The sequence below is a fragment of the Schistocerca piceifrons genome, chromosome 1, assembly GCF_021461385.2.
Source record: "Schistocerca piceifrons isolate TAMUIC-IGC-003096 chromosome 1, iqSchPice1.1, whole genome shotgun sequence".
In the NCBI taxonomy this organism is placed as follows: domain Eukaryota; kingdom Metazoa; phylum Arthropoda; class Insecta; order Orthoptera; family Acrididae; genus Schistocerca; species Schistocerca piceifrons.
This window is the reverse complement of record NC_060138.1, coordinates 995599717-995615976: the sequence shown is the minus strand read 5'-3', so window position 1 is coordinate 995615976 and position 16260 is coordinate 995599717. Positions and strand designations below refer to the sequence as shown.

Below are 16260 nucleotides of genomic sequence, written 5' to 3'. Positions count from 1 at the left end.
TGACACAATGTTTCGACAATGTAACGGGTTGTCATTGTCGTTATTGCATTATCAAAATACACTGACCAGCTAGAAGATTATGACCATCTATCTAACAGCTGGTATGTCCATCTTTGGCATGGATAATAGCGGCGACGTGTCATGGCATGGAAGCAACGAGACCTTGGTAGTTTGCTGGAGGGTGTTGGCACCACATGTGCACACACAAGTAGCCTAATTAGCGTAAATTATTGGGAGGGGGTGGCGATGAGGACTGACTCCACGTTCAATTACATTCCAGATGTATTAGATCGGGTTCAGATATGGCGAGTTGGGGGATCAGCACATCAATCGGAACTCACTACTGTGTTCGTCGAACCACCCCACCACAATCCTGGCTTTTTGACATGGTGCATTATCTTGCTGAAAAATGCCACTGCTGTTGGGAGACATGATCGTCATGAACGGGGGAACGTGGTCTGCAACCAGTGTACGATATTCCATCGTCGTCACGGTGCCTTGCACGAGTTCCTCTGGGGCCATTCATGCCCATGTAAATGTTCTCCAGACAATAATGGAGCTGCTGCCATCTTTTCTCCGTCTGGCAGTATAGGTGTAAATGAACAGTATCCCTGGAAGACGACGGATTGGCGTCTTCTCCTCGGCATGATGAATGAGATACCGGGATTCTTCAGACCACGCATTGCTCTGCCACTGCTGTAATGTCCAGTGCCGATGGTCACGTGCCCATTTCTGTCGTAGTTGCCGACGTCGTGGTGTTAACATTGGCACATGTGTGAGTCGTCAGCTGCGGAGACCCATCGTTAGAAGTGTTCAGTGGACTGTGTTTTCAGACACACTTGTACTCTGCCCAGCATCAAAGTCTGATGTTAGTTCCGCCACAGTTCGCCTCGTGTCCTTTTTTGGCAGTCTGCCCCGCCTTCAAAGTCCGACATATGTAATGAGGGGCGGCCACGAAACTCATAGCGTCTGGACATTGTTTCACCTTGGTTTCTTCAAGTTTTGAAGACACTCACCATAGCACTCCTCGAATATCCAAAAAGTCGTGCAGTTTCCACAGTGCTCCTGCCAAGCTTCCGGACCCGCACAATCTGCCCTCGGTCGGACTCACATAGATCGCGATCCTTCCCCATTCTACAAACGGACACCACGGTCATTGATATTACTCGCACCCTGCGTGCGTCTGATTAGGAGTCACTTCCGTCCAGGTGACCGTGCTGTCGCCTGGACAGGTTTATAATCGATAGTCGGTCGGTGGTCATAGTGTTATGGCTGGTGAGCGTATCTGTTTGTATTCATGTAATTCATAGTCATATAATATTAGCAACCAAGTAAGTTTCTCAAGATTAGAGAATTCGTATAATTAATCTAAAAAAAAAAAAACTCATCCATAATGTATTACAGGTGTATACCAGTGCTTTAGTATTGTGTCTAAGCGGGTTAACATTCACTTAACGGGAAAATATAAAGACGGCACAGTGCCAGATAGAAGTTCCAGTTGACGTTCTTTTCGTTTTTTGCGAATTAAATTTGGGTTCTTAAACTACTTCTCCAAAACGCAATGTATATCTTGCTTCTGTTACCCACTCGTATTTCGGCAGTTATATTTTGTTTTCTGTGAGTCTCTATTTTTGTAAAAAATATTATACAAAGTTCATGTTTGGTTTTCTATTTTAAGCCTAAAAGCTATAACAAATACCTTTTTGGTTCTGACCGCTCACCTGAAACTACATTAACTGTGTAAATGAATTTGTACAGGTCAGATTGCTTTTATACCTTCTATAGCGTAACATCATGTCGTCTACAAAGTAGTCGGAAATATTTGCAGAGAGAGATTTTATTCTGAAGTACTTTTTTTCCGAGATCGGTAGTGGTCTACGTCCGGTTTTACGTCTCTTGACCTATTATACAACTTTGGTATGTTTTGTTTGTAATTGCATGCACTTTTTTTCGCACCTTTTATACTCAGCTGGTACCACACGTTCTTGTACACAAAACAAAGTTTGGGAGAAAATATACATCATCGTACTCATCGAGACACGCGATATTACTGTAGCCGCTCAGTTGTTCATCGTTTATGTTTTCTTTTCCAGTGCGTCACCAATTTTGAACGTTCTGTGCGAGTTTTTGTGGTGCATCTGCTGGAGGAGAAGATGTACTCGTATGTGTGTGTGTGTGTATCTTTGTGTAATGCACTGAGTGTTTCAGACAGAGTTGCATTTCGTAGTGTTGTGTGTTTGTTCAAACCTCTCCTTCTTCGTATTGCTTGTCTGTGGTAGTTCCATGTATTGAAAGTATTTGGCAGGGACTATTGCCTTCTTTGAGACCTAGAGATCAGTTTCAGTATCATATCTGTGATGGTATTGCTCTATGAGATGATCTGCTAAAGTGGAGTGTGTACTATCACTTTTTAGGGCTTTGTGGTGCTCAGAATGTTCAGTTTTAAAATTCCTCGAAGTCTGGAGTTACATTAGTTTGAAGGTAATTAGATTAGCATGAATTAAAAGTTAACTTATATTCTAGCTTTGTTAAAATTGTCAGCAAAGGCGATGTTAGTGTTGAATTGTTTCTGTATTGTGTTGTTTGAATGTTATGATAATTGTAGTTGTTGAGTATTCTCTATGTTCCCCCTCAGGTGGATTTTCCTGTTGCTGTATCTTAGTACGTGCCATGTAGTATCACTTTCAAAATGTTACGGTTTCTACTTACTCCCTGTGTTTGACATGTGTTAGTATTCCTTGCTCTTTGTTGTGCCTGGTAATTCATTTTTTATTTTGTTTGGTTAGTTTTCTTTGTTTCTGAATTGCATCAATTCTCCCTGGCTATCTGGTGTATTGTGTTTACTTCCGGTGTACAGTTGAGTTTATATAATGGGGTTCTGTTAAGCCTGTGAAGCTTGCATTTAAAACTTGAATGTTTGTGTATCAATGGGCGATTCGACTGATTGTGAATGGCTCTACGTGTAGTTGTGGATTTCCTGTATATTAGAAAGTTATGTTTGTTGTTCATTCTGTTTATGGTGATGTCTAGGAACTTAAGTTTCACGTCTGCTGCTGTCCCAATAGTTAATTTTATTTTAGATTTTGCGTAATGGCTTTTATAATTAGTATCACCTGCAATGGGACACCACTAATCACATTCTTCACAGGCACCTAATAGCTTCCCCACAAGCAGCATGGTGAGTATAGATCGCCAGTGGAGACCGTTAATTGAGGGGTAGAGTTCAGCAGGTGGCGATGTGGTGGAAGTAACCGCAAATTAAAACTGGCAAGTAATTGGCTGTTAGCACCATCTGCACTTTTAATCAGTACAATTTAAATTTAAACTGTTCGTAACTGATTGCAAATCACGCTAAATTGAAAGCTGTATTTACCTCGCATCGATCGAATGGAATATAAAATTTAGTGTACCGTTCTCAAAGACGGTACTTAGACAATACTTAACAGTTGATAGAAGTGGCATCGAGATTAAAATATAGTTAAAGATGATTTATAATTATGCTGAGAAAATTTATAGCTGTAATAATAATAACAACAACAATAATAATAATAATTAATTGACGTAACAAAAATGAGTAGGTTATATGAGGTAACACTAAAATTTAAAAAATGGTTCAAATGGCTCTGAGCACTATGGGACTTAACATCTATGGTCATCAGTCCCCTAGAACTTAGAACTACTTAAACCTAACTAACCTAAGGACATCACACAACACCCAGTCATCACGAGGCAGAGAAACTCCCTGACCCCGTCGGTAATCGAGCCCGGGAACCCGGGCGCGGGAAGCGAGAACGCTACCGCACGACCACGAGCTGCGGGCCACTAAAATTAGTTTCAGAAAATTAATAGTGATATGATATACTTAAAATGAAACGCAGTTTACCCACTTTCAACAAGCTGTAGAAATGGTTTTTGAAAAACACAGATGTGCTATTAAGTCAGGACAAATGGAGGAGGATGAATGTAAGAACGGGCAAGGTCCAAGCTACTTTACTAATTGCTGGAAACATAATGTGTGCAGGGCCTATACGACGTATGCACGTATTACGCCTTCTTCAAGGAAAAGATCGATGTTCAAAAGCGCAAAATAGAGTATTTTCATATATTGGCACAGTAGAATTTCCTCAAATTTTAAATCGAGCTCTTTCGGAAAGATAAATAGAAACTTCTCCAGTGCCATAGATTCATATGGAGTTTCAGTGGTGACTTACAGCTTTGGTCTCAGCAACTGGGTCTAGGAACTATCAGAAGTGATCCTAAGCACTAGGTCATAACAGCAGGTAATGTGGGGATCACATGCAAACCATACATTACGTATGTATGTCAACCATTTGCACCCACAAAGTGATTGTGTAGCGTAGTTCAACAAGCAGATCAGCTTCCCCAACACACCCAATTTGCAGTAAGAAGAGGGCAGATGAAGTAAAACTGCTGAGGAAGCAAAACTTTGCGCACGTCGTCCCAAAAAAATGGTTCAAATGGCTCTGAGCACTATGGGACTTAACATCTTAGGCCATAAGTCCCCTAGAACTTAGAACTACTTAAACCTAACTAACCTAAGGGCATCACACACACCCATGCCCGAGGCAGGATTCGAACCTGCGACCGTAGCAGTCCCGCGGTTCCGGACTGCACGTCGTCCCAGTGGATATATCGGACACTGGTATGACCCCAAAGCAAGCTAACAAGAGTCTACAGCACCAAGAAGTGCATCTTTCGCTCTGTTGATAACTGCAGAAGGCAACTGTGCTGAACACATGGAGACTATATTGTCGGTTTGTCGGAGAACATAGTTGACGTAACCGTTATGGTCATCAGTAGCAGGTAAATTCAGTGATTCAACAAATAATAATAATAATAATTAACAACAGTAATAATAGTGTAAGAAAGGTAGATATGGCATGTGTTCTGCGGCGGTATGGAAATAAAGAACGCAAAAGAAACAAGCGAGATACAAGACTGTATGAATAGTAGCAGAGGAAGGAAGATAGCAGCTGCAAAAATATTTTCAAAGAGACGGATGGAGAAATAAGTAGGGGAAAGTAGTGAGGGACGGTGTCAAACTTTTCTTCGTCCATTTGACTGTTAGAAAAGGCTTCTTTGAAATTATGGTGCCGACGGTGCTGCTGTCTTCATAAATGTAGCAAGACGTTGGCATAAGTAAATTGCAGAAATAATGGTGCCAGAGGCAAATGTCTTTGTTTTATGATAAGATACAGGAAGGATACTAAATATGATCTTGTATTGCAACATTTTCATGCAAACCTCAAGCAATGAGTAAGGATATTATAGCATTGCCTCCGGTAGAAAAAAAAATTCGAGTGACTTAAGACTGGAGAAGCGTTACCCGCGCTATCAGAATTACAAACATTATTATCTGTGTTCTTTTGTAGAGGAAGAATGAGTGTTTTTTTGTTTCATTGTTTTATTGATTCTGCTGTTCTCTTTGACGGACGTTAATTGTTCACGGTCTGTAACTGGTACAATTATTTGTAGTATAAATATAATATATAAATATAATTGTGCTGAATATATATATGAGGTTAATAATTGTAGTGTGTGTTTTTGTCAGTAGCGAGTACCTATGCTGTATATGACTCAGTGCGTAGTAATTAAATGTTGCCCTGGCGACTTTTGTGTAGGCTTATTATTGTAGCTAAGCCATTAATGACAAAAATTATATAAGTTCTTCTAACAGTCATTAATACTAAATGTATAAAAAGAATAATCTTAATAATCTGAAAACGGCGTCTTGTAGTATTTTTCGATTCATGTTTGGCAGAGATACAGTTTTTTATTAATAACGATATCAATGAATGCATACGCTGCCATTGCACATAGGTAGCATGCAGCCCCACAGAAAAAATAACTAAGCATTGTTTAAACGTATTATCGCGTAATATTAAGAAAGGATCTTTAATCCCTCGTGAGTAGGACTGATGTCTTCACGTTGGGATATGTATGCTGTTGTTGGTGATAGCACCCTGAGAAAATTAGCTGTGGCTTTTAACAGGCATAAAAAGAAAAGATTCATTATCTATTTTTCAAAACCATTTCATACAATAAGAATAACAGCACAGTTATCGTTGCATGAAGTATCCAATTAAAAGTTTAATTATTCATTACGCGATAATATCTATTTCATAAAGCATACTGTACATCTACATCTATATAGTCATAAGCCACCTTGTGTTATGTGACGGAGGACAAATCGCGTGCCACGATCATTTCAGCCTCTTCTGTTCCATTAGTGAATGATGCATCGCCGGTGTCACAGCCGGTAAACGTTCACATGACCTCAAGGTTTTGAGTTTTCCATCACGCTCATAAAATGTGAAGGAGTTAGTTGTTGGTGGATTCTGTTGGAGGGTGCGCTCTCGGAATTCAAACAGTAAAGTAGGACTATGGCTCTCTCGTAATGCCTGCCTCTGAGATTCGAGGAAAAAGCTCGGGACCTTCTAGCGTTTACTAAATTAATCCTTGACGAAAATCGTCGATCTTCTTCGGATCTTCCTACTAAAGGAAGGTTTGAACCGAGTGTTAGGGAAGCTATCTCCGCACCGAGCGCTGTGACCTTTTGAGAAGCACCAAGCCGACGAAGTCTCCAGTTAATCATACTTGAACGTTAGCCCCTGTGCTAAAACTCACTACACCCCGGTGACTCCTGTGAACAAAACTATAATACAGCTTAGTATTGCCATTTGAGTGCAGGTTCTCTACCGACTGAGAGATACATCTTCTGCGAAGTTACGAGAGAGACAATGATGGAAGGAAAGCTCTGAGGGCGAGTCAAGACCCTGTTTGGCTAGATCAGTTGGTGCCGGCAAAGTGGTTCAGGGTGTTCGGTAAGGATTCAGGCCAACTTCTGTAATGAAAAAGCCGAGTGAAGCGTCTCATCAGAATTTTAAAGACGCCGCGAGACATGTGCACACAACCATTGACGAAAAACGTAAAACAAAGAGCTCGAAAAATAAGAAAGAAAAAGTTGGTAGAGCAATTCCTCCAGAAAGGCAAAGGTCTCAGATTCAAGTCTCGATCCGACACACGGTTGTGATATGCCAGGAAATTTTAGTTCTACGAGGTTGTTCAGTTTTAAAAATGCTGTCGACCTTACCACCTACAAAGCCTCAGTCTGAATAAATGAAAATCTTTATTGTAGTGCCATCTGAAACTCATTTCATTTTTCTCCACAGTGGCCATAGGAGCTATCAACTCGTGCTGTAATTTCGATGTTTTTGCATATAAAAGAACCTTCTTACTTCAGTGTCTGTGCACAAAGTCAGTGATGTTGAAACAAGATATTACCATTTTTCAGTTCAAGATAGTAGATTTTTTGTGTGCCGAATGTGTAACGTCGTCAACGCTGTCCGTCGAATAACGTTCAAAACCTACCAAAGGGATAGCTGAAAAGATACACATTTTATAAAATCAATAAATCCTCAAACTGAAGTAGTGATAGAAATAATCTGGATATATATCGTACTCTTACTGGAAAAGTGACATATTTTTCATTTACTTAATCTTTATCAAATATAGAGGGTCATTCAAAAGTAACTGCACACGCTTTGTGGGTGTAATATACAGCTCAAAATAAGAGTGAAATGTTAGATAAATTTTTATCTGATACTGCTTTATTTCCGTGTTGTGATGCATAAGGTCATTTGTGGTAGACATTGCATCATTGGCTAGTATAGGCTTTTTTGCGTATTGTCTGCGTGTTCGTCTCCGTATCGACCGATGTTGCTTTGTCGACGGTGCCCCTGAAAATTTCAGTCGGCAAGAAAGTATCTCTAAGTTGCTCATCCTGATAAGTGGACGGGTCCTGCAAGACCAGTTGCTGGGTCCGCCGAATCTCCGGATCTCAACACCTGGGCTTCTACCTTTGGGGTCGTCTCAAGGAGCATGGTGTGAAAGTAGCCCAACTACAGCAGCTAATTGAGAATAGATCTGCAACTGTGCAGAATGAGATGAACGGAGCCTCCAACATTCTGAGAATGGTAAGAAGTCGAGGACGTCACTGTCTTCATCTACATTTTTAACATGTCCTGGGGTAAACGTACAGTACATAGCTGAGCTGAATTTCGGGTTCCTTCGTGTCGTTGCTTTCTGAGAAGAATTAACTTTGCGTTGTTTGTGTTTCATTTGTGATCCCCACTCTACTGCATAACTCTGAACACTGAAATAAGGAATTTAAAATAAAACCTTATTTAAAGTTTTAGTCTTATTTTGATGCATACATTACACACAAGAAGTGTGTATAGCTACTTTTGGATCATCTTGTATAATTTGACATAGTGACGGGTCGCAACTAGTGTGAGTAGTACACATATTATTATGCATTAATATATGCCAAGACCACTATGTTTCTCTTATCCGTCACATGTAGCGTAAGAGTGTGAAAGGGTGATCAGAACCAGCAGTCACCATGCGAACTTTTATTCTGCAAATAACTATAAGTTGTGTAACGTTAGCGGCATTGTAGGAGACTTTTGCAGTCAGCTATAATTTAACTTTCTATCTCTGTGTCCTACACGTCCGCCGGCCGAAGTGGCCGTGCGGTTAAAGGCGCTGCAGTCTGGAACCGCAAGACCGCTACGGTCGCAGGTTCGAATCCTGCCTCGGGCATGGATGTTTGTGATGTCCTTAGGTTAGTTAGGTTTAACTAGTTCTAAGTTCTAGGGGACTAATGACCTCAGCAGTTGAGTCCCATAGTGCTCAGAGCCATTTGAACCTACACGTCCGATATTTGTTATTTTTTGTTGTGGAATGTATACTTCAGATATAATAAGACTAGACTTTCTTGTATAACATGACAATCGATGAGAAGATTATAAAACTACTTCTCGGAACAAAATACGTTCACCTGAGCGCGAGCTATGCTGATAGCTCGTAACAACAATAAACTTCAGTAGTCGTAGACGTTAATAGTACTTACAATTGCGCTGTCTCCACTGAAACAGAATTTGGTTGCAGGTCACCAATCTTGTTGCTCTCCAGGTCTCTGAAAACAAACAGTAACGTTGTACTTAAAATACAAATAAAAGTCACAAGGCAGAAAATTCATTTTCACAATTTCTATGAAATGCATATGGTCTTAAGAAGGAATTGGTAAGGAAATTACCTTTCAAGTTCTTTTTAGTTCCGTGTGTCAAACGTACGCTATTAAATTAACCAATACGACGTTAAGCGTAAATACTTAGTGCGCCACGAGCAGCACGGCAATAAAAATTGACACAAACTCAGCCTCCAATAACAGTTCGCACGGATAAGACCCACTCAGATAAGCTTGCAATTCGTACATGAGGTACGAGGTCCTATACTTTAAAGTATTTCTCATATCTCGATGTGCTATTGAAACAAATATGAGCACCAGCGTCTCATCAACACGGGAGTACGTGATTAAAATGTGTCCAGGTCGTTACTAGTAAAAGTATAGATATCGACAAGTAGAGCACCTTTAGCAATAAAACACTACGTTCATAATGGACTAGGGATGTGTTTCCTTTACAGATAATCGAATACAACAAAGAAATGTCTATATAACGGCAATCAATATCTCTACGCCTCATCTCTACCCATATTGTTTAGCAAAAATAACATTAGTAATTAGATTAATGTAAAAATTGAAATAATGTTCTAATGTTACAGCAAAAAAATTAATATCTTAAAGTAACAAGTCGTTGTTAGTAATGTGTTGCAGTTTCGTTGATATCTCTTTCTAACATTCTAAACCTGAGACACGACAGTTGCCATCTTTCGCTTGCAAAAACCGTAAAATATTGTTGCCTTTAGAGCTATAGTAACATACATTGTGGTGCACCACATCAGCTTACAGCAACTGTTACTTTCCTTATACATGGTGGGTACAGTTTGAACATGGATGTAGAAATGCATGAACACCATTCGGTGCTGTTACTGAAGTCAGTATTTAACCACCAGGGCAAGCTGACGTTTAGATGCACATGAAACATTTCACAAGTATATGCCACAAATGCAGTTCATAATGCAAAATGCGCAGTTCTTCTGCTAAAATTGGTATGACCATCGTAACAAATCGTGGACGTAACTGTAGAGTGACTGAAACTGGAAATAAGTGTTCCATTGGTGTACTACAGTTTACTACATTTAGCTAAATTGTGAACTGGTGCTCTTTTACTATTGGTTTCAGCAGCTCACAATTCACGTAGTTCATGACATTTCAACATTAAAACGCGCTCGATAGCGTAAAATCAACGGAAAAAAACTCCAAGTTTCCTTACTCAGGAGACGGCACAATTAGCAGGCCGCGGTGGCCGAGCGGTTCTAGGCGCTTCAGTCAGGAACCGCGCGACTGCTACGGTCGCAGGTTCGAATACTGCCTCGGGTATGGATGTGTGTGGTGTCCCTAGGTTAGTTAGGTTTAAGTAGTTCTAAGTTCTAGGGGACTGATGACCTCAGATGTTAAGTCCCATAGTGCTCAGAGACATTTGAACCATTTTTAAATTAGCAGGGTAGCGCTATGAAGAGATTCCATTGTGTTTGCAATAGTCGGGCAGGGACTTAATTGGAATTATGATACTTTGACCAACTACAAGACTGGGCAATAGCATACCAAATATTGAAACAGGTGGCATCAGACACTGAGCAACATCACTGCGAAACGAGTTTGGAGCAATAAAGCGGCCTAAGACTTATGGCAATTATACTGCTGTTCTGTAACTTTCAGAAACAACGAAGATACTGAAACTTCGTGGCATATTTAAATTGTGTGCCAGACCGGGTTTCGAACCTGAAACCTTATCGTTTCGCCACCAAATGCGCTATCCACTGAGACAGCCGGACAGGACTCATAACCCGTGTCCACAATTTCAATTCTGCTGGAGAAGGTCGTCACACCTTGTGGACTGTACCCCATCGCGGCTGGCTGACAGCTTAGAGACGGGGAAAGAGAAAGAGAGAGAGAGAGAGAGAGAGAGAGAGAGAGAGAGAGAGAACTCTAAAATACCAACTGGCGCCACTGAGAGCTCTACACCAGGGCGTGTACTCGTGGCTATAAAGGTTCTTTTTATTATTGCACAGATCATCGGACCCTATCTGTACTTTTATACCATTCTTAAATTGGCACCTATACGAAATCTTTACAGAAAAAGTGAACACGTGAGTTCCACATACCTCGTGAGATGAACAGACCGACCTGAATATTTCACAAGGCCATGACCAATAATCCGCCTTAGCTATCCTTGTATTAACGGGATGTTAAATTCTTATTTTTTTGTTCCTCGCCTCATACCACTTTTTATTTCAAAATTTTATTCAACAAATCATAACATTTAACACAATTATATCATAGTGACAGAAAAGCAAACTCAGTCTACAGATAACTGTGTACATTGCAACATATTCACACTTCAGTCTTCTGTACAGAAATGGTGTAAGTACGCCCTGTACTAATTATGCAGCTTCTTTGTCTACTAGCCCAGTTCGCTATGTATGACAAGGAGACATTCTTACACTTTGCTTCTGTTATTATTCGGAAAGAGTATTATTATTCAGAAAGAGTAATGTCCAACTTGTTTTTGATTTTGTGTTTTGATAACACCATAATATCTTCAGTTCTCATTGAAGTACGTCGGGGAATCTGTGATAAGATTTCTATTCATAATTGTGAAATGTACCATATTTGCTTTCAGCCAATTTGTTGCGTTGATTTTGGTGGTATGAAACGCCTATTTCTCAATGTTGTATTAATGTATTCTTCGTATTACCGCTAACTTATTTTGAGATCCTAATCTGTTCAAGTTTTCTCCACAGCCAAATTTGTGTGTCATGTTGTCTGCCTAATTACATGCTTGAAATTGATTAGTACATGCCTAATCTATTTTATTTAGCTGTGTTTCAATTATCTTAATGATTAACTTCTACCAAGAGACATTCACATCACTGACAATGATTAAAGAGTAGATTGTTGCAAGTATTGTCCAGTTAACATTCTGACATTGTATTTGATTTTAGTCCCTTTATAAGCTGAGTGTAAATTGTTCTGTTTAAAATATACTTAATTGTAATCTAGTGCCAGGTGGTCATTTTTCTCTGCCGCGGGGGTGGTGGCGCGGTGTAGGGCGCCTTGTCACGGTTCGCGCCGCTCTCCCCGTCGGAGGGTCGAGTCCTCCCTCGGGTGTGTGTGTCGTCCTCAGCGTAAGTTAGTTTAAGTTAGATTAAGTAGTGTGTAAGCCTAGGGACCGATGACCTCAGCAGTTTGGCCCATAGGAAATTACCACAAATTTCCAATTTTTTCCATTTTTCTCTGAAACTGTCACCCAACAGATTTCAGGATATTTTAGCTTATTTCCCTCGAACGACTAGTCGAACATTCACGCTACATAATAATTGCAATCAAGATTCCGCACCTCGAGTGACTGCTGCTCTTACTGATTTCCCTTCATATATCTTTTTAGTACAGTGAAGGAACTACACAGTTGGAAGCCTGCGAGCTGGTTAGCAAAAGATAAGAATTCTTTTAGGAGCAGTCGGCTGTCTTTAAAGTGTTCAGAATCCGAGGTGAAGCCACAGCTTCTGGTAGACAGACACACATTCAGTTCACTCACGCCATGCTCCATGTGGGACATGGGACGGCCTCTTTCTGCTGAAAAAAATAGTATTGATATAGACACCTTTTAGCAAGATAAAGGATATATAGCTAGGTGTCGCTTCCAATAGTTTAGCATGTGAATCTTCGTTATATCAGAGGAGACGCCACGAAATCCCACAGTCTGGTTGGATTTTACCGTTATTTTTCTCAGAGAGTGCAGTTCCTCGACTATGCCTACACGCCAGTCTTCTCAAAGGTCCTTTTCAAAATTGTTACATGTAGTGGGAGATATTTTCTGTCTTCCTCCCCGCCTCAGAACACTATTAACGGGAAGTAGCAAAAATCTGCCAGAGTAGGAGATTGTTTAACTTCTTTGAATTTTGCTAGACAGAGCTGGCAATGTATGCCACACCTGGCCGGAAAATTCCTGCTCTGCCGAAAAGTAGCAAAGTTACTGAGCGTCCAAAAAGAAAACATTTCACTTCAGGCTTTTGTAGGGTAATGACTTCACACTATGCTACGGAAGAGTAATGACAGAGGCTGCTGGACTACAGATGAGGTGAGCCTTGCGGTTGTAAAGGAAGATGTTTCCACTTAAGTTCTGAGGACGGAAAGAGAGCTGAACTCTGGGTGCCCAGCCGTTACTGCCACTGCTTTCCACATTACGCTAAGAGTACGGTTAGTTGCGCCATGGCTGCGATCGGCCTTTTCGCAGGTACGCGATATTAGTTTATTCCGTTCAAGAGCCTGTAATTCCGTTTTAATACATCGCAGCCAGCTTGTCTGTTCTCAGTATGCGCTTTGGCCATCTCATTTGTGTTCGATATTACTTTTCTGTATTCTTCCTGTAATTTACTGACCAAGCTTACAAACACTGGTCGTATTCGTTTATTATCTGCTTAACTTTGAAATCATCGTGTCCACCTAACCTGTGCCAAGGTTACAGTTCACCATTAGGACCCCTTGTCCAAGCATTTAGTGTTCGTTTGTTTATGTCAATAGGTAACTCATGTGTTTTACCTTGTAACTATAAATCTGATTATAATAGTGACCCCTTGTTCCTGGTATACGAGGGCCATTTTTAAAATAAGATCCGATAGCGCATCGTGGCCGCTCATCCTGTCACGTGACGTCCTTTCACGATTGGCCGCTCCTGGCCAGTCTTTCACTACGCCGCCATTGCGTTTAACGTCTCTGCCGGTGTTGGTTGTATGGTTATACTACTTCGTTTGTCGCCATGTCAATCAGTAATCCCGCCGATTGTGAAGTGCGCTCGGTATTTCGGTTCTTAAATGCAGAACAAGTTCGTCCTGCTGAAATTCACTGGCAGCTTGTTGAAATTTATGTTGCAGGTATAATGCATCGTGGGAATGTGCGTAAATGGTATAGGCTGTTTAATTGAGGACATATATTCATAATGAAGAACGATCTGGGCGGCCTACTATCATGAATGATGACTTAACACAAAAAGTTGATGAGGCAGCTTGCCAAACTGGCGCTTCACTATTGACGAGCTGCATCAGAAATTTCGACAAGTTTCAAGATCCGTTGTTCACCACATTGTTATTGACAACCTTACTACAAAAAAGGGTGAGCAAGATGGGTGCCAGAAATGTTGACAGAAGAACACAAAACAAAGCTAACGCACATTCTTTGTCCGTTTAAGAGCGCTATCGCAAGGATGGTGACGAGTTCTTGAGCCACGTTGTGATCTGTGATGAAACGTGGATTGCGCACTACACTCCAGAGAATAAAGGTCAGTCCAGTGAGTGGCGCCATTCAGACTCCCCGCTGAAACCACGGAAATTCAAACAAGAACACGGAAAATCATGACCATGATTTTTTGGGACCAGAAAGGCAGTTTCTGTTAGACTTGTTGCCAAGAGGAATGACAATAAATACTGAGAGATACTGTGAAACATTACTGAAACTTAAGCGCGCTACTCAAAATCGCCGACGGGGACTGCTCTCTAACGGCGTCGTTCTGGTTAACGACAATGCTCGGTCTGAAACTGCGGCTAGAACAAAGATGCAACGAGTCAAGTTTAATTGGGAAGTACGGGATCATTCATCGTACAGCCCTGACTTACCACCATCAGACTTCCATCTGTTTCCAAAACTGAAGGAATTTCTTGGTGGAAAGCGCATGAAAGATGATGGCTCGTTGAAAGAAACTGTTATTGACTGATTTGATGGTCAGACGGTAGAGTCATTTGTTGCTGGGATCCAAAAGGTGGTTCCACTACTTGACAAATGTTTAAATGTTCATGATGACTACGCACGAAAGTTAAAAGAATGTGCGTATTGTAGTTTCATAAACAAAGTTGCTCTTACGCCATTAAAAATCGGTTCGTATTTTAAAAATGACCCTCGTAGGTTAGATGACCCCTCGCGTCATTAATGTGTATATGTGTGTTGTGCGATTCCCATACTGTCACGTTTGAGTGGGTCACCCCCACTGCCTATTATTCAGTAAGACTTTTTTGTTTCACAATATTATTATTTCCTTTAATTAATTTGTATGACTGTATGGGGTGCTTCCCTTCTCTGTAGGTCACCAGAGATCGGGCTTTAGCATCACAGGGGTATGCAAAACAACACAGCCGTCACTCTGCAGTAGGTCTGAAGGACTGTATGTACTTTAATTTATAGTGCATGTAACTTAACGGAACTTATGTGGTGACTATGATTACCGAATTTTATTAACTGGGTTATTTGGAAAGTCCGCTTTTAATTTCGACTCCTGCTTACTAACTATGCAGTTGTTTTGTTTATTATATCACTTAGAGTTAGTCACACTCTTTCTATGACGATAGTGTGGTTTGTATTTTTACTCTGAATATGTTCCCTTTCTAGAGAAATCGTCCCAAGAATGACATGGTGCTTTCTACTTTTGAGTTTCTTATTGGAAATATCTGAACGATGTACCACACTTCCGCCGGATTTAAGGCATTTTTGTTTTGTCTGTGATATTTAGTTCTCTGTGACTGAGATGTCTTTTGCTCGGAGATTGCCACAGTAGTGCACCAGAATGATGCTGTTGTTTGGAAGGAACAGAGTTTCCATTCAGTTCCCAATATTTTTATCTCCGAGGTAAAGCCTATTTCTAGCTGCAGGTTCGTCGCCTTCTTTTAGTTTAGTTATTCTCTAGGTACTTTATTGTAAGATTCTATAGATTCCATTACTTCGTATACTTGGTTAAGTTCATCATTTGTTAACAGTGACTCCCGCATCATTTGAATACGCTATTGGTACGATATTTCGGTTCGCGTCCAACACAGGAAATTTTTTGTCTAGCGCTCTTAGTAGGCGATCAAGAGTGAGTACGAAAAGGCACATAAACATTGAGAAATCTTGGCTAACCGAACGTTCTGTTTTAATAGGTTTGCATAGAATGGTTCAAATGGCTCTGAGCACTATGGGACTTAACATCTATGGTCATCAGTCCCCTAGAACTTAGAACTACTTAAACCTAACTAACCTAAGGACATCACACAACACCCAGCCATCACGAGACAGAGAAAATCCCTGACCCCGCCGGGAATCGAACCCGGGAACCCGGGCATGGGAAGCGAGAACGCTACCGCACGACCACGAGATGCGGGCGGTTTGCATAGCCCACGTAATTGTATAGAGAAAGTCGTGACCAGTTTTTTTTCAAAAGAGTTGCCTCAAAAAATCGAAAGTAAGAT

The 16260-nt window shown here is 40.8% G+C and overlaps 1 protein-coding gene across 1 annotated transcript in view; it reads right to left on the bottom strand.

The window, feature by feature from the left end:
* The window catches only part of LOC124777052 (thyrotropin receptor-like), a 476722-nt gene that overhangs the window by 346063 nt on the left and 114399 nt on the right, over window positions 1-16260 (bottom strand). Inside the window, exon 4 of the mRNA XM_047252324.1 lies at window positions 8936-9001. Coding sequence (XP_047108280.1) covers window positions 8936-9001 — 66 coding nt within the window. The remainder of the gene's footprint in view (window positions 1-8935; window positions 9002-16260) is intronic.